Source organism: Bufo bufo, chromosome 4, assembly GCF_905171765.1.
Source record: "Bufo bufo chromosome 4, aBufBuf1.1, whole genome shotgun sequence".
NCBI classification, from domain to species: domain Eukaryota; kingdom Metazoa; phylum Chordata; class Amphibia; order Anura; family Bufonidae; genus Bufo; species Bufo bufo.
Window position 1 is genome coordinate 392,581,176 of NC_053392.1, and position 14,308 is coordinate 392,595,483.

The following is a 14,308-nucleotide window of genomic DNA, read 5'->3' on the forward strand; positions in this document are numbered from 1 at the left end:
TCAAAAAATTGTCATGTAAATGTGCCTTAAAGGGAGTGTGTCACCGCAAATTCACAACTGGTTGAAATCTCGCGCATTGACCTGAGTTGTGTGCCTGCACGGAAATTCAACTAGTGGCTTGGCTGTCGGGACCAGAGGGAGGAGTGGGGGTCAGTCTAGTACTCAGGGGAGGAGCCGGGCTCTGTTCAGTGCTCAGGGGAGGAGCCGGGCTCTGTTCAGTGCTCAGGGGAGGAGCCGGGCTCTGTTCAGTGCTCAGGGGAGGAGCCGGGCTCTGTTCAGTGCTCAGGGGAGGAGCCGGGCTCCAGTTGGGAGTGCCTGGGCACCATTACCGATGTGACTGCCTCTTGGGCTCTTTTCAAGTCATATGCATATGGATTAAAAGACGTTTTACAGGAGCTCAGTCAGATAATAAAGGTATGTTTGGGTTACTGTAAATGTCAAGTGCAGGGCACCAGGAACAGTTTAATTTGTGAATTTGCAGTGACAGACTCCCTTTAAAGAATCAGGATTTGGAGAGGTTTTAAGCCAAATTGCAGTGTATACCTAGAAACCCCTCTAAGGGTCCAATCACACGTCCGTGGTGTGTTGCGGACCTGCAAATTGCGGATCCGCAACACACCTGGCCGACACTCCCCATAGAAATGCCTATTCTTGTCCGCAGCTGCGGACAAGAATAGGACATGTTCTATCTTTTGCGGAGCTGCGAACCGGAAGTTCGGGGCCGCGCTCCGTTAATGCGGAAGCGGAGAGCACATAGTGTGCTCTCTGCTTCCCGTCCGGGCCCATAGAGAATGAATGGGTCCACACCCGTTCCGCAAAATTGCGGAACGGGTGCGGACCCTTTTGCGGACGTGTGAATGGGGCCTAAGGTGACCATTGTTTCCCACTGATTGAAATTTGCTCCATCAGTTCCAACAAGTTGAGTGTCAAGCACTTTTTTTTATTTCTGCTGATAAATGCTACATTTAAAGGGTTTCTGTCAGCAGTTTTCCTCATGTTTAACTGCTAACAGCACTAGCACTGTGCAGCTTTTATTATCAGGATTAGTGTAAATGTGAACTTTTATTCTGCCAGGTTCTGCTGCTGCAAGTTCCCAGGAGGTGGTGCTGCATTGTAAAGTGCTCTCGTCATTTAACTGCTTCACAACCCCTCTCCTCTGCTCTGAGGGACAGCTGTAGGGGTCTCCTGGTTGGATGATGCTGCCGTCACTCAGAGCAGACGGGAGGGGCTGAGAATTGGCTCAATGCAGAGAGCAGCTCCACCGCCTGGGCACTTTCAGGAGCAGAATCTGTCAGAATAAAACTTCATATTCACACTACTCCTGATGATAAAAGCTCGACCAAAGGTTTGTTTGTCCTGCTGTCCCCTGCACCTACCTACAGTTTTTAGCAGTGGTCAGAACTGCTGATAGACTCCCTATAAATAAAAGAAAATAATGTGAAACTAATACATATAAATGATATTTAGAGCATTGGTAATACATTTCTAAATGGGAAAACAATCATCCATCTTAATCTTTCTTAGTATGTCCCTTTAACAAAGTGTCCTGATCATGAAAACCTTACGAATACGTCTTTACATCCATGTTTCACTTTTATGTATCACTGCAGAGTCACCTCACCAGAGGCTCTTGGGCCCGCTGGATGGGGCTCTCTAGCTGCAGCAGATAAGGTGGTGTACCGGTGGCACCAGGGGGGTCATAGTATTTCTAGATTTTGGCAGTATATAAGATCCCACTGGGATAGGAGCCATATCACTTAGTCATGTGTGCAGTGTTTTTTCCCCTTTACTATACAGTGTGGTTTAATCTCCTGCTAGAGAGGCTTATCGATCATTTCATTATTAGATCACATTAATAACAAGTTATTGTATTTTTGGGCTTGCAGAGGTTCAGAGAAAGCACATTTTTGGCCTCAGTTTCTCAGCAGTATAGACTGCATACGTCTTTGGACCTGCAGAGGCAGCCATATTATCAGACTTACTACATAGTGCCTGTCACTGCTGAAGTAGCTGACAGCTTCCCTTTAAGAACATCAAGTACAATGGCAATATTTGTTCTTTATTAGGTGGTATTGGCAAGGATGTAAGTCAGAGCCTTATGTCCGTTTTATGTCAAAGAATTATCCACCAGGATACCGCTATGAAGACTTTGGACCTCAATTTACTGCTGAGTTCTATGACCCAAAGCAATGGGCAGACGTATTAAAGGAGTCGGGTGCCAAGTATGTCGTCCTCACTTCTAAACATCATGAAGGTGAATATTAAGGGGTTACTATTGTTGCTTCAGCTTGGTAGCCAGCTTCTAACGGATTCCAGACTACAGTCCGTCATACAACAGCTTGTATTGTGAAGAGGCTGAACGTTCTTCAGTTACATTGTCAAAAGCTCCCATGATGCTACATAAAATTAAGCAGTACGCTATAAGACTATCTCCACCTGCACAACCCATTGTGTCACTATCCCAATACTGAATAAAGAAATGAAGCAACTGATCTTGATTAAAAACATCCTAGATGTTTGTGTCTACAGCTCCGAAACAGACTTATGGGTCTTCTTCAGACAAACCTGTATAGCCTGACCCTGCAGTCATACTCGCCTCCATCTGGCCCATACTTCTTACTAACCTACCAAACGTATGTTAAGGTAGGTTCACACCTCTGTTTAACTGATCTAGCAGCTGTATCAGCAGTGACGTTCACTTCCGGACCCTATGGACTTAAATGGGATCTGGCCTCTTGTTTTTTGTCCAGCCGAAAAACCTGGCATTTCTCCAGAAAACGTCCTCGCCAGATCACATTATAATCAATAGGGTCCGGCAGTGAACGTCAGTATCGGGCTGGGCTAGACCCAGTAAACTCTCGCAGGCTGTTCTCTCCTGGATCAGATAAATGTAGGTGTGAACGTTTAGAAGAATCAGATTAGTAGCAAAATATCTGGATTCTGGAACAAACCTATAATTGCCTGCTCATCAGATGAGGTGAGAGCGACATGCTGCAATCACCTTTGCTGTATGGAGATGAGTGATCTCTACTCTGATTGCACATCTTCATTGTTTTTGGACTATCTGCCCAGAAACGATGCTTGTGATTGGCAACACTTTTTACACAGGTCAATTATTGGGAACGAGCATTCGTATAATAAGCATCCCAGTAATCATCCCATGTATAAGGACCATGAGATCAGCATTGAAATTGTGGATAAAAATGATATTTTCAATCAAGTATGACATTTTCTTGCATAGTATGGCGCCACCTAATGTTCAGAGTGTATAGCAATGTGTAAGTCCATGTAATGAGCTGAATGCTGCTGGTGGACACACCTGCTCAGCCACTTTCCCCACAGCCAGGTCTTTGCATAGTGATTCTGTCATGACCGGCGTGCCGATCACATACGTGACGCAAAGGGAGGGAAATGTGAAGGCCCTGTCCAAGGGAGAGGGAAAGGTGGTGACCCCTGACTCGCCTTGCGTCTGGCACCTGACTGCCCTGACGTCCCTAGACGGGTTTCTCACCCGTACGCCGATCACGTGCCTAAACCCTGGCTTTCCCTGAGATGAGCCCTACGTAGTGAATAGGGCGGTGGGAACACTAGTCCGCACCACTAACACTAAAGGGAAACACCAAGGAGAGGACAGACAATACAGACAAACATATAATCCCAGGTGGGTGACAACAGCGGACAACAAAAGCCCAACAGGGATCCGGAGGGTAACGCTCTGGAACAACAACCAGGAATCACAGCTATACAGCTCCAGTGGGTCAGTATAGAAGTCGAGGCAGGAAGCTCTATATCTGGCAACCAGAGAAGTGGGAGATGGGAATATAAGGAGGTTGGGATTGCTGGACAAGAAACAGCTGAGGAGGAGAAGCTACGAATCCTTGAGTGAGCCAAAAAGGATTGCAAGGCAAACCCAGAAAGCTACCATTAAGAAACAGCACTATCTTTAGACATAGAGCGCGCAGCCACCCGCTGCGACTTCCTGACCCCGGGTATAACTGAGTCAGACGTGGCTCTTGACACCCTCGTGACAGATTCTCTATTCACTGCAGAACAGCCAAAATAAATAGCTTTCTCGCCCATTTTCTTGGGGGACACAGGAGACCTTAGGGTATAGCTCAGCTCCCTAGGAGGCGTGACACTAAGTGAAAACTGTTAAGCCCCTCCTCCAGCAGCTTATACCCTCAGCCTGGAGAGAGAGACTACCAGTTTTTGCTTAGTGTCCAAGGAGGCAAGACACTCCCTGCCTTGCAGGGCTGTTTTTTCTCCTTAAACCTTATTTTTTATTTTATTTTTAATATGGATTATTATTTTTTTTTTTCAGGAACAACAGAGACGCCTGTACCTCTCTGTTTCTCCCGGGGTTGAGCTGCGCCAGTGCCGGTCATCCGCACTGCTGCCTCCCCCACAGAAGACAGGGTGGACCAGGGCAGCCTAGCTCCCCTGCATCCCGCCAGCTCAAGGGTCGCCCACATTCCAAGTCCCTCTTCCAGCGTCCTGCCACTGCGGTGCCAGTCGCTGAAGGGGCGACCCTGCTGGAATAGACCGAGGGTGTAGACTTCAGGATGGTGAGAGGTGGCTGCTCCAGCCCAACCCCCCCTCCCCCCCCTCTCTCTCCTCTCAGGCGCCTCGGCAACACATATAACTGAAGGGAGCACCTAAACTAGGGGCCTGCGGTTCCCCTCTCCTCTGGCTGGCACCTAATATGTTCCGCAGATTACCTCTGAACTCCGGCACTGCGGGGGGCCTCAGCGCCCTCTCACTCACTCTTCAGCCGGTATCCAGACCGCGTCTGCGTTCTTTACATTATACCGCTCGCGGCACTTCTCCTCCTGCGGCGATCTTGCGTCCCCCCCTAGGGTCCGCCAGCAATTCCGCTAAGCTCCGGGCGGGCTGACTCTCTTGCCCGTACTTTGGCACCTCAGCCCCGACGCTTGCCTGCGAAGAGCCTGCAGCACTTCAAGAGTTAATTTTGGCCTCGCGCCCGCGCCACTTCCCAGCAGGTGGGGGGGGGGGCCTATTCTTCCCGCCGCTCCTCCTTCGCATCTGACCGCATGAGCACAAGGAACCTCCTGGCCACCGCTGCTACATCATCCAGAGCTGCACAAGAGGCTTGGTGCTACCGCTCCTGCTGCTCCTAAGTTTTTCCTCCTGGTTTTTGGTAGGACTGTTAACCCCCTCCCAGCGCCAGTGACCCTAGCCTGGGTTTAGGCCTTTCTTCCTGGGTTAATTACCCCTTATCACCAACATGTCGGACCCCACAGGGCCTCTAAGCCCTGGTATCATGCCTGTACCGCCTGTAAGGAACCCTTTCCATGTGGGCGATCCGATCCGTATTGCGCTGCATGCCAGGCCCCAATGCAGGGTCCGCCCCCGGCTGTGCCGCTCCCCGTTCCCTCTGGTCCGCCTGACTGGGCCAGATCCCTGTCCCAGGCCGTGGAAAGTCTCTCCCACATAGTAGGCTGCCTGATAGATAAACCGCCTACCCCCGCAGGCTGCCACACCTTCTGTCGCACCCTCTGGCTCTACCGCTTCTGCCGCCCCCACTGATTCACTCGCACACAGCGAATCTTCCAGGGCCCGGCACTCTCAGAAGCGCTCCAGGACAGAGTGCGCATCCTCCTCTGATGCGTCTCTCTCCCCGCCACGCGTGCGGACTTAGTCGGGCCTCTCCTTCCCTCTGGACACGCCCTCTGAGAGAGATCCGGCGGATTCGGATTAGGACATGGACTCGGCACTACCGTCCAAACTAGCCTCAGCAGTGAGTCACCTCATCACCAACATTCGTGATACCTTTAAGATACACGATGACCTTCCCAGCACTGATCAGGCCGGCGTGTCTTTTTTCCGCTCCAAACAAGCGTCCATGGTTTTTCCTCCCCACGCCGACTTCTCTTCAGTGGTCTCTAAAGCTTAGGCTTGCCCTGATGCCCGCTTTACCTCCCCCAAGAAACTGGACATATGTTATCCATTAATCCAGCGGATTGTGTTGCACATGGGCGTCCCCACCTAAGGTTGACCCGCCTGTCTAAGAACACGGCCATTCCTGTAGCAGACGGTTCCTCACTTCATTCCACCGAGGACCGTCGTATGGAATCCCTCTCCAAGGCCATCTTTGCTTCCTCAGGTTCAGCCCTCAGACCGTTCTTTGCCTCCGCCTGGGTGGGGAAAGCAGCGGTCTCCGAATGGGGCTCCCAGCTTGAACTGGATTTGGGATCAGACGTCCCCATTCAGGACCTCCAATCCTGCTAATAGTTCAGGCAGGAAAATTTATCTGTGAGGCTTCTCTCGATGCGGGTGCCCTCATAGCACGCTCATCTGCCTTAGCCGTTTCCGTCAGAAGGGAACTTTGGCTGAAGGTTTGGGCGGCGGACGCTGCCTCCAAACGTTCCCTTACTGGGCTACCATTCACGGGCTCCCGTTTATTCGGGACCCGTCTGGACGAAATTATTTCAGAAGCCACGGGTGGCAAGAGCACCCATCTTCCCCAGTCCAGACCCAAGGACACCCCTCGGGGTCGCTCTGGCTCATCTCGTTTCCGATCCTCCCGCAGGTCCTCCGGGTCTAGATTTACAGCCGGTTCCTCATCTGGCCCCTCTCAGGATAGGCGCAAGAAGCCCTTTTTTTCGGGCTCAGCCCACCTGGTGCAAATCACAGGCTGCCCGCCCCTCCACGGCCAAGCAGCCCCCCGCCTGAAGGTGCGCCCCCACCCACCCTGGTGGGGGGCTGCCTTCTCCTTTTCAGGGACGTCTTGCGGACTCACGTCTACGATGCCTGGGCGCTTATCTCCCTCCGGATCGTTTCTTTCGGCCCAGTTCTCTGCGGGACCCCGAGGGTGCGGCCGCCTTCTCCGCAGCCATTCACACCCTACTAGACAAGGGAGTCATCGTTCCTGTGCCTCCGGCGGACCGATTCAAGGGGTTCTACTCGAACCTCTTCGTGGTCCCCAAAAAGGAAGGCTCGGTGAGGCCGATCCTAGACTTAAATGGCTAAACAGTTTTCTCCGCCTTCGGCGATTCCGGATGGAGTCCCTCCAATCCGCGGTGGCTTCCCTGGAGAAGGGGGACTTTGTCATCAATCGACATTCAGGATGCCTACCTCCACGTGCCGGTCGCTCGGTGTCACCATCGTTTCCTTCACTTTACAGTAGGGAACCATCACGATTAGTTTGTCGCCCTTCCCTTCTTCCTGGCGACTGCTCCTCGGGTGTTCACCAAGGTCCTAGCCCCTGTCCTAGCTTTACTCCGCTCCAGGGGTGTTTTTCTGCTGCCTTACTTGGACGACATCCTCATCAAGGCGCCCTCTTTTCCCTAGATGTCCGCCAGTGTGGATCTCACTCTGGAGACCCTGCTGGTCAGTCTTCCAATGGACAAGCGTCTGGCCCTCCACCGGTCGGTTTGCAATCTTCTTCACCACCGCCGTCCGTCCTTCCGATCCAGCATGCGGGTAATGGGACAAATGGTTGCCTGCTTCGAGTCGATTCTGTTCGCACAGTTTTATTCTTGCACCTTTCAAAGGGTGATCCTCTGCGCCTGGGACAAGTCCCCGGAGAGTCTGGACCGGCCTTTCCTTCTAACTCCCCAAGTTCGAGCCTCCCTCCTGCTGGTGGTTGCGGACCCCTCTCCAGTGGAAATCCTTCCTTCCAATGACATGGCAGGTGGTTACCACCGACGCCAGTCTGCAGGGTTGGCGGGGGGTGTTTCCTCCCCGGTCCGTCCAGGGCACTTGGTCTCCATTGGAGTCCAAGCTTCAGATCAACGTCCTGGAATTGAGGGCGATCTTCTTGTCGCTCCGTCACTGGACTCCCCTGCTAAAAGGCTGTCCCGTCCATGTCCAATCGGACAATGCCATGGCATACATAAACCACCAGGGAGGCACTCGCAGCGCCGCAACAATGCGAGAGGTTACCCGCATTCTCCTCTGGGCGGAAGCTCACGTTCCGGCCCTGTCAGCAATTTATATTCCAGGGGTGGAGAACTGTACGATGGACTTCCTCAGCCGGACCATCATCGACCCGGGCGAGTGGTCCCTACACCCGGACGTGTTAGAGTCCATTTGCCTTCGTTGGGGTCGTCCGGATGTGGACCTCATGGCCTCCAGGTTCAACCACAAGCTTCCCACCTTCCTGGCCAGGGCAAGGGACCCGAGTGTGTACGGCGCCGATGCCCTTGTTCTTCCGTGGCAAGAATTTTCCCTTCTGTATGTGTTCCCTTCCATTCCCCTACTGCCTCGGGTTTTCCAGAAGATCGCGGCAGAAGGCATTCCCACGATCTTGGTCGCTCCAGATTGGCCTCGCCGGTCTTGGTACGCCGATCTGATGCTGCTCCTGGGAGACGCACCGGGGCCGTTACTTCTCAGAGAAGATCTACTCTCTCAAGGGTCGATCTTCCACCAGCATTTCAGATCGCTACATTTGACGGCGTGGCTATTGAGACCGCAGTTTTGACTCAACGGAGGTTTTGAGCGGATGTGGTTCGCACCATGATCCGCGCCCGGAAGCCTGCCTCGTCTAAGATCTATTATCGGACTTGGAGGTCTTATTTGGGATTCTGTGAGAATCTGGGTGTTCCTCCTCTCCGTTTCTCTCTCCCTCCAGTCCGGCCTGGACCTGGGGCTGGGTCTCAGTTCCTTGAAGGGTCAGGTTTCGGCGCCGTCCATCCTCTTCCAGCGTCCCCTGGCTCCTCTTGGACCTGTCAAGACCTTCATCCAAGGAGTGGCTCACTCGGTTCCTCCATACCGTTCCCCGATTCTGCCCTGGGACCTGAATTTGGTGCTCTCGGCGCTGCAAGCTACCCCCTTCGAGCCGTTACGGAAGATCTCCTTACGACTTTTATCTTGTAAGGTCGTGTTCCTTATGGCCATCACGTCTTTTAGACAGGTGTCCGAATTGGCGGCCCTTTCCTGTTCCGAGCCTTTTCTGGTCTTTCACCAAGATAAGGCTGTTCTCCGTCCTGTCCCTTCCTTCCGAAGGTGGTCTCCGCATTTCATCTAAATGAGGACATTGTCCTCCCCTCTTTGTGCCCATCCCCTTCCCACCCCCGGGAATGGGAACTTCACCGCTTGAACGTTGTTAGGGCCTTGAAGATTTACTTGGAGATCACCGGCCACTTTCGTCGCTCAGACTCTCTTATTGTAGTTCGGGAGGGTCCGCGCAAGGGATTGGCGGCCTCCAAGGTGGCTATCGCCCGTTTCATCAAATTGGCTATTGCTGAAACTTACCGCGCCAAGGGCAGGGTTCTGCCTTTCTGTGTCACCGCTCATTCCACCAGAGCAGTCGGTGCCTCTTGAGCACAGAGACATCGGGCTTCGGCTGAACAATTGTGCAAGGTGGCCACTTGGTCTTCCTTGCACACCTTTACCAAATTTTACCGGGGGCACACTCATGCATCGGCGGATGCTGCTTTGGGCCGCCTGGTTTTGCAGGCGGCGGTTTCATGATGCCTACGGTGGCTTCACCTTGGGCTGTGGTCCCTCCCTTCTTGGACTGCTCTCGGACGTCCCAAGGTCTCATGTGTGCCCCAAGGAAATGGGCGAGAAAACGAGATTTTTGTATAACTTGCCAGTAAAATCTCTCTCGCTCTTCCTTATGGGACACAGCACTCACCCATCATTTTATTTTTCTACAGGTTACGTTTTGGTTGCCCTTGTCGGGTAGTTGACTTGTTTGGTTTCCACTTTGTAGGTCATTGCCTTTTTTCTCACTACTTGGACACGCAACTGGTAGTCTCTCTCTCCAGGCTGAGGGTATAGCTGCTGGAGGAGGGGCCTAACAGTTTTCACTTAGTGTCACGCCTCCTAGGGAGCTGAGCTATACCCTAAGGTCTCCTGTGTCCCCCAAGGAAGAGCGAGAAAGAGATTTTACTGGTAAGTTATACAAAAATCTCGTTTTTCCCCCTGTGCTCACTGCAGTTGAGTTAAAGGGATTCTGTCAGCAAGATTTTCGATATAGAGCTGTTCATATCATCCTATCAGTCTCCATTATCTAATTAAAAATATACTAGTTTTACCCCCACCTGTCCTTTTCATTTTTGATTAAAAAAAACTTTTTTATTTATATGCTAATTACCTTACTAACGTGCCCAAAGGGCTGTCCCTCCGGCTGTTTGTGCCCAGCCGCGCCCCTTATCTCGTAGCCCAGCGCCGCCCCACTGCTAATTATTTACTCCTCTCATCGCCGATGGTGCGCCGTAATCTTGCGCATGCACCCTGACAGGTCAGTGCCCGCGAGCGAAGTGCGCAGACAGCTATCGCATGCGCGCTTCGCTCGCTGAGGCTGCTGCCAGGGCACCGCGCAAACGCTGACCAGTGGATCCAGGGTGCATGCGCGAGATTACGGCGCACCATCGCCGATGAGAGGAGTGAATAATTAGCAGTGGGCGGCTCTGGGCTACGAAATAAGGTGCACGGCTGGGCACAAACGGCCGGAGGGACAGCCCTTTCAAAAATTAAAGGACAGGTGGGGGTAAAATTAGTATATTTTTAATTAGATAATGGAGACTGATAGGATGATATGAACAGCTCTATATCGAAAATCTTACTGACAGAATCCCTTTAATAGTAATGGCTCCCTTCCCTGAAAAAAGCTCTGTGGTCAACGGTGGATCATTATGCAAAGACCTGTCTGTGGAGAGAGTGACTATGTGTGTCCACCACTTAGCCCATTAGGTGGATACGCACATTATTATACACTTTATACACCAGGTGGCGCCATACTATGTAAGTAAATGTCATAACTCTTCAGCGTGTAAACAACAATCATTGATCATTTTTACGGTCTATACAATGAATATGACATGCACATGGTGGGACAACCCGTTTAACATACCGCAAGTGATTCTGTGACAATAGTTGTCTTGTCCCATTAGGCCTCTTGCACACAAACTTTTTTTTTTTTTTGCGTTTCGTATACGGAATCATTAATTTCAATGGATCTGCAAAAAAATAAAATAACAAAGGTACTCCGTATGCCTTTCATTTCCGTTTTTCCATTCCATTCAAAGATAGAACATGTCCTATTAGTAACGGACAAGGATAGGATTGTTCTATCAGAGGCCAGCTGTTCCGTTCGGCAAAAAATGGAATGCACACGGACATCATTCGTATTTTTGCAGATCCGTTTTTTGCAGACCACAAAATACTGAAAAAGCCATACGGTCATGTGCAAGAGGCCTTAGAGTACAATCACATGTGGCAGAAATCTGCATGTGTTGTGATTTTGATACAGATTTGCTGCAGATGCAAACAGAGAAATACACAGTAGAGATCTGTGCAAATTAACGACAAATAGGAAAGGATCTGCAACCTCCATCTCTCCAGCTGTGGTGAAACTACAACTCTCAGCATGCACACATTCTTGGCTGTTCTTGGAATTCCCATAGAAGTGAATGGAGCTTGCTGGAAATTGTAGTTTCACAGCAGCTGGAGTGCCAGCAGTTGCTGAACCCCGATATGGGGTATTCTGGGAATTTTAAAACACGCAGATTTTTTTCCCACCACATTGGGTAGTGCACTGCGCTTTGTTCCTGATTTTGATTGCAGCATTGCCTCTGATTATAGTCTGGTAGCCCTTTATTTTTATTTTTTTTTCTGTAATCAAACACTATTTTTTCTTTAAAGGTTACACCTTATGGGGCTCCAAATTTTCGTGGAATTGGAACTCCTTGGATGTGGGATCAAAGCGTGACCTAGTCGGTGAGCTGGCAGATGCCATCCGGAAGTATACAGATTTGCGCTTTGGACTTTACCACTCTCTTTTTGAGTGGTTCAACCCTCTTTTTCTGACTGATAAACAGAATGCTTTCCAAACACGCTATTTTCCAAATGGCAAATCCTTGCCTGAATTGTATGAAATTGTCGTAAGGTATAGACCAGAAATTCTGTGGTCAGATGGAGATGGTGATGCCCCGTATACCTACTGGAACAGCACTGGCTTCCTGGCTTGGCTCTACAATGAAAGGCGAGTTGGCCATTTTTAGTCTATGTGCAGATTTCTATGGAATGTCAATTAGATATATGACTATTAGGGGTCGGTGATTCTCCGCTAATGTTAATGGAATATAAGGAAAAAGCTGAGCTCACTTTGTGACTGACAGAGACGTTTCTTTTATGTTTATTATTATTCTCATTAATTGCAGATGATTTCATACATATCTTTATATCCTTTCCCCATTTTAGCCCAGTTAAAGATAGCGTAGTAACTAATGACCGGTGGGGATTTGACTGCATATGTAAGCATGGCGGCTATTACACATGTAGTGACCGCTACAATCCGGGTCACCTGCTAGATCACAAATGGGAGAACTGTATGACTATTGACAAGCGCTCCTGGGGATACCGGAGGAATGCATTAATATCTGAGCTACTGACGATTGAAGAACTAGTACAGGTAGGTCTGACTGTAAAATGTAAAAGGTTTTATCGGGACTACAGTATCGATTGCTTGCCTTCAGTATCAGATCAATGACATCTGTCACTCCTCTGGGTGGAGGGGCCACAGCACTTCAGCTCTGTCCCCTCCATTATTTACCAAGCAGAACTCATTACCTTTGGTAGTGGCTGTGTCTGGTATTGTAGCTCTCTGCACATCAGTCTCTTTCAAGTGAATAGGACTGAGCTGCAATACCGGGTACAACCACTACCAGAAGTATGGCGCTGTGCCTTGTATACATAAAAGAAAGTGCTACGGACCCCTTCAGTCAGCTGATCAATGGTGGTGTCCGCAGGTGGACTGCCACCAATTTCATATTGGTGGCCTGTCTCTGACAACCCCTTTAATGCTGAACACAATGGCAGAACTTTATTGGTGACGTTAATCAGCACATCTCCCTAAAATAAGAACCTCACCAGTAAATGTATCTCCTAGACTTTTCTCTGTCATGTCAAGATGTTAAACATATCATTTAGATGTATCTGAGAAGGTTGGGGTGGACACCAGTATAGCTGCTATTAACGTTTTTTTACCCAAATATCCTAGACTGCCATATGGAAAATACGTTGGGGGCTGTCTTCAGCTTTCCCGACTGGGAGAATTTCCAGATGTTTACTTCCAACAGATGCTTCTCACTTACACTAGTGGCATATAGTATGTCAGCCATAGGCTCCCATGTTAGTGTGTACTTTACAATATATGCTTACAGTGGTATATGTCTGCCATAGGCGCCCATGTTAGTGTGTACATTACAATATATGCTTACAGTGGTATATGTCTGCCATAGGCGCCCATGTTAGTGTGTACATTACAATATATGCTTACAGTGGTATATGTCTGCCATAGGCGCCCATGTTAGTGTGTACATTACAATATATGCTTACAGTGGTATATGTCTGCCATAGGCTCCCATGTTAGTGTGTACATTACAATATATGCTTACAGTGGTATATGTCTGCCATAGGCGCCCATGTTAGTGTGTACATTACAATATATGCTTACAGTGGTATATGTCAGCCATAGGCGCCCATGTTGGTGTGTACATTACAATATATGCTTACAGTGGTATATGTCTGCCATAGGCGCCCATGTTAGTGTGTACCTCACATATATGCTTACAATGGCACATGTTAGCCATAGGCTCCCATGTTATAGTGTGTACATTACAATATTTGCTTACAGTGGTATATGTCAGCCATAGGCTCCCATGGTATACTCACAGTATAATGAAGTACACTATTCTATACAACAAAAATAAAAGGTACACCACCTGGACACACATTTGGCCTTTGGCTGGATGAATGGCGCCTATGGATACATTTGATGTATACACCAGCAGCTGCAGTGTAAATGCATTTCTGATTAAGGGTCTGGGAAGGCTGGGTGAGAATCCTTTTTATAGCTGTAATGTCAGCCATGTTGGTTGTTGTGCATATTTCGCACACACATATAGCTAAGAAACTGAAAATTATTTTAACAACTTTACAAAAGAAGACATCTTAAAGGGGTTGTCCAGGATTTTGATCTGATGGCATATCCTCAGGACAGTCCATCAATATCAGATCATCAGGAGTCTTACACCCTGCATTCCCGCTGATCATCTGTTTTGCTGTAGCTCCAGTGCTGGAACTACACAGCTTCATCCATTGGGTAGCGGACAGAGCTGGTACCTGCATTCAGATGGAGCTACAGAAAACAGCTGACTGGTAGGTGTCAGTGTGTTGGACTCCTAGTCATCTGATATTGATGGCTTGTCTTGAGGATAGGCCATCAAGATCAAAATCCTGGACAACCCTTTTAAGGACTTATTTGCACTGTATTTCTTGATGCTTAGTAGTTGCTGCTGACTTGTCTGTGAAGTTTCCTTTTTGCTGCTTGTCAATA

The 14,308-nt window shown here is 49.5% G+C and overlaps 1 protein-coding gene across 1 annotated transcript in view; it reads left to right on the forward strand.

The window, feature by feature from the left end:
• FUCA2 (alpha-L-fucosidase 2) overlaps positions 1-14,308 on the forward strand; it is a 90,599-nt gene that overhangs the window by 22,276 nt on the left and 54,015 nt on the right. The window contains exons 2-4 of the mRNA XM_040429246.1: positions 2,067-2,254; positions 11,614-11,953; positions 12,172-12,382. Of these exons, the coding sequence (XP_040285180.1) occupies positions 2,067-2,254; positions 11,614-11,953; positions 12,172-12,382 (739 nt within the window). The remainder of the gene's footprint in view (positions 1-2,066; positions 2,255-11,613; positions 11,954-12,171; positions 12,383-14,308) is intronic.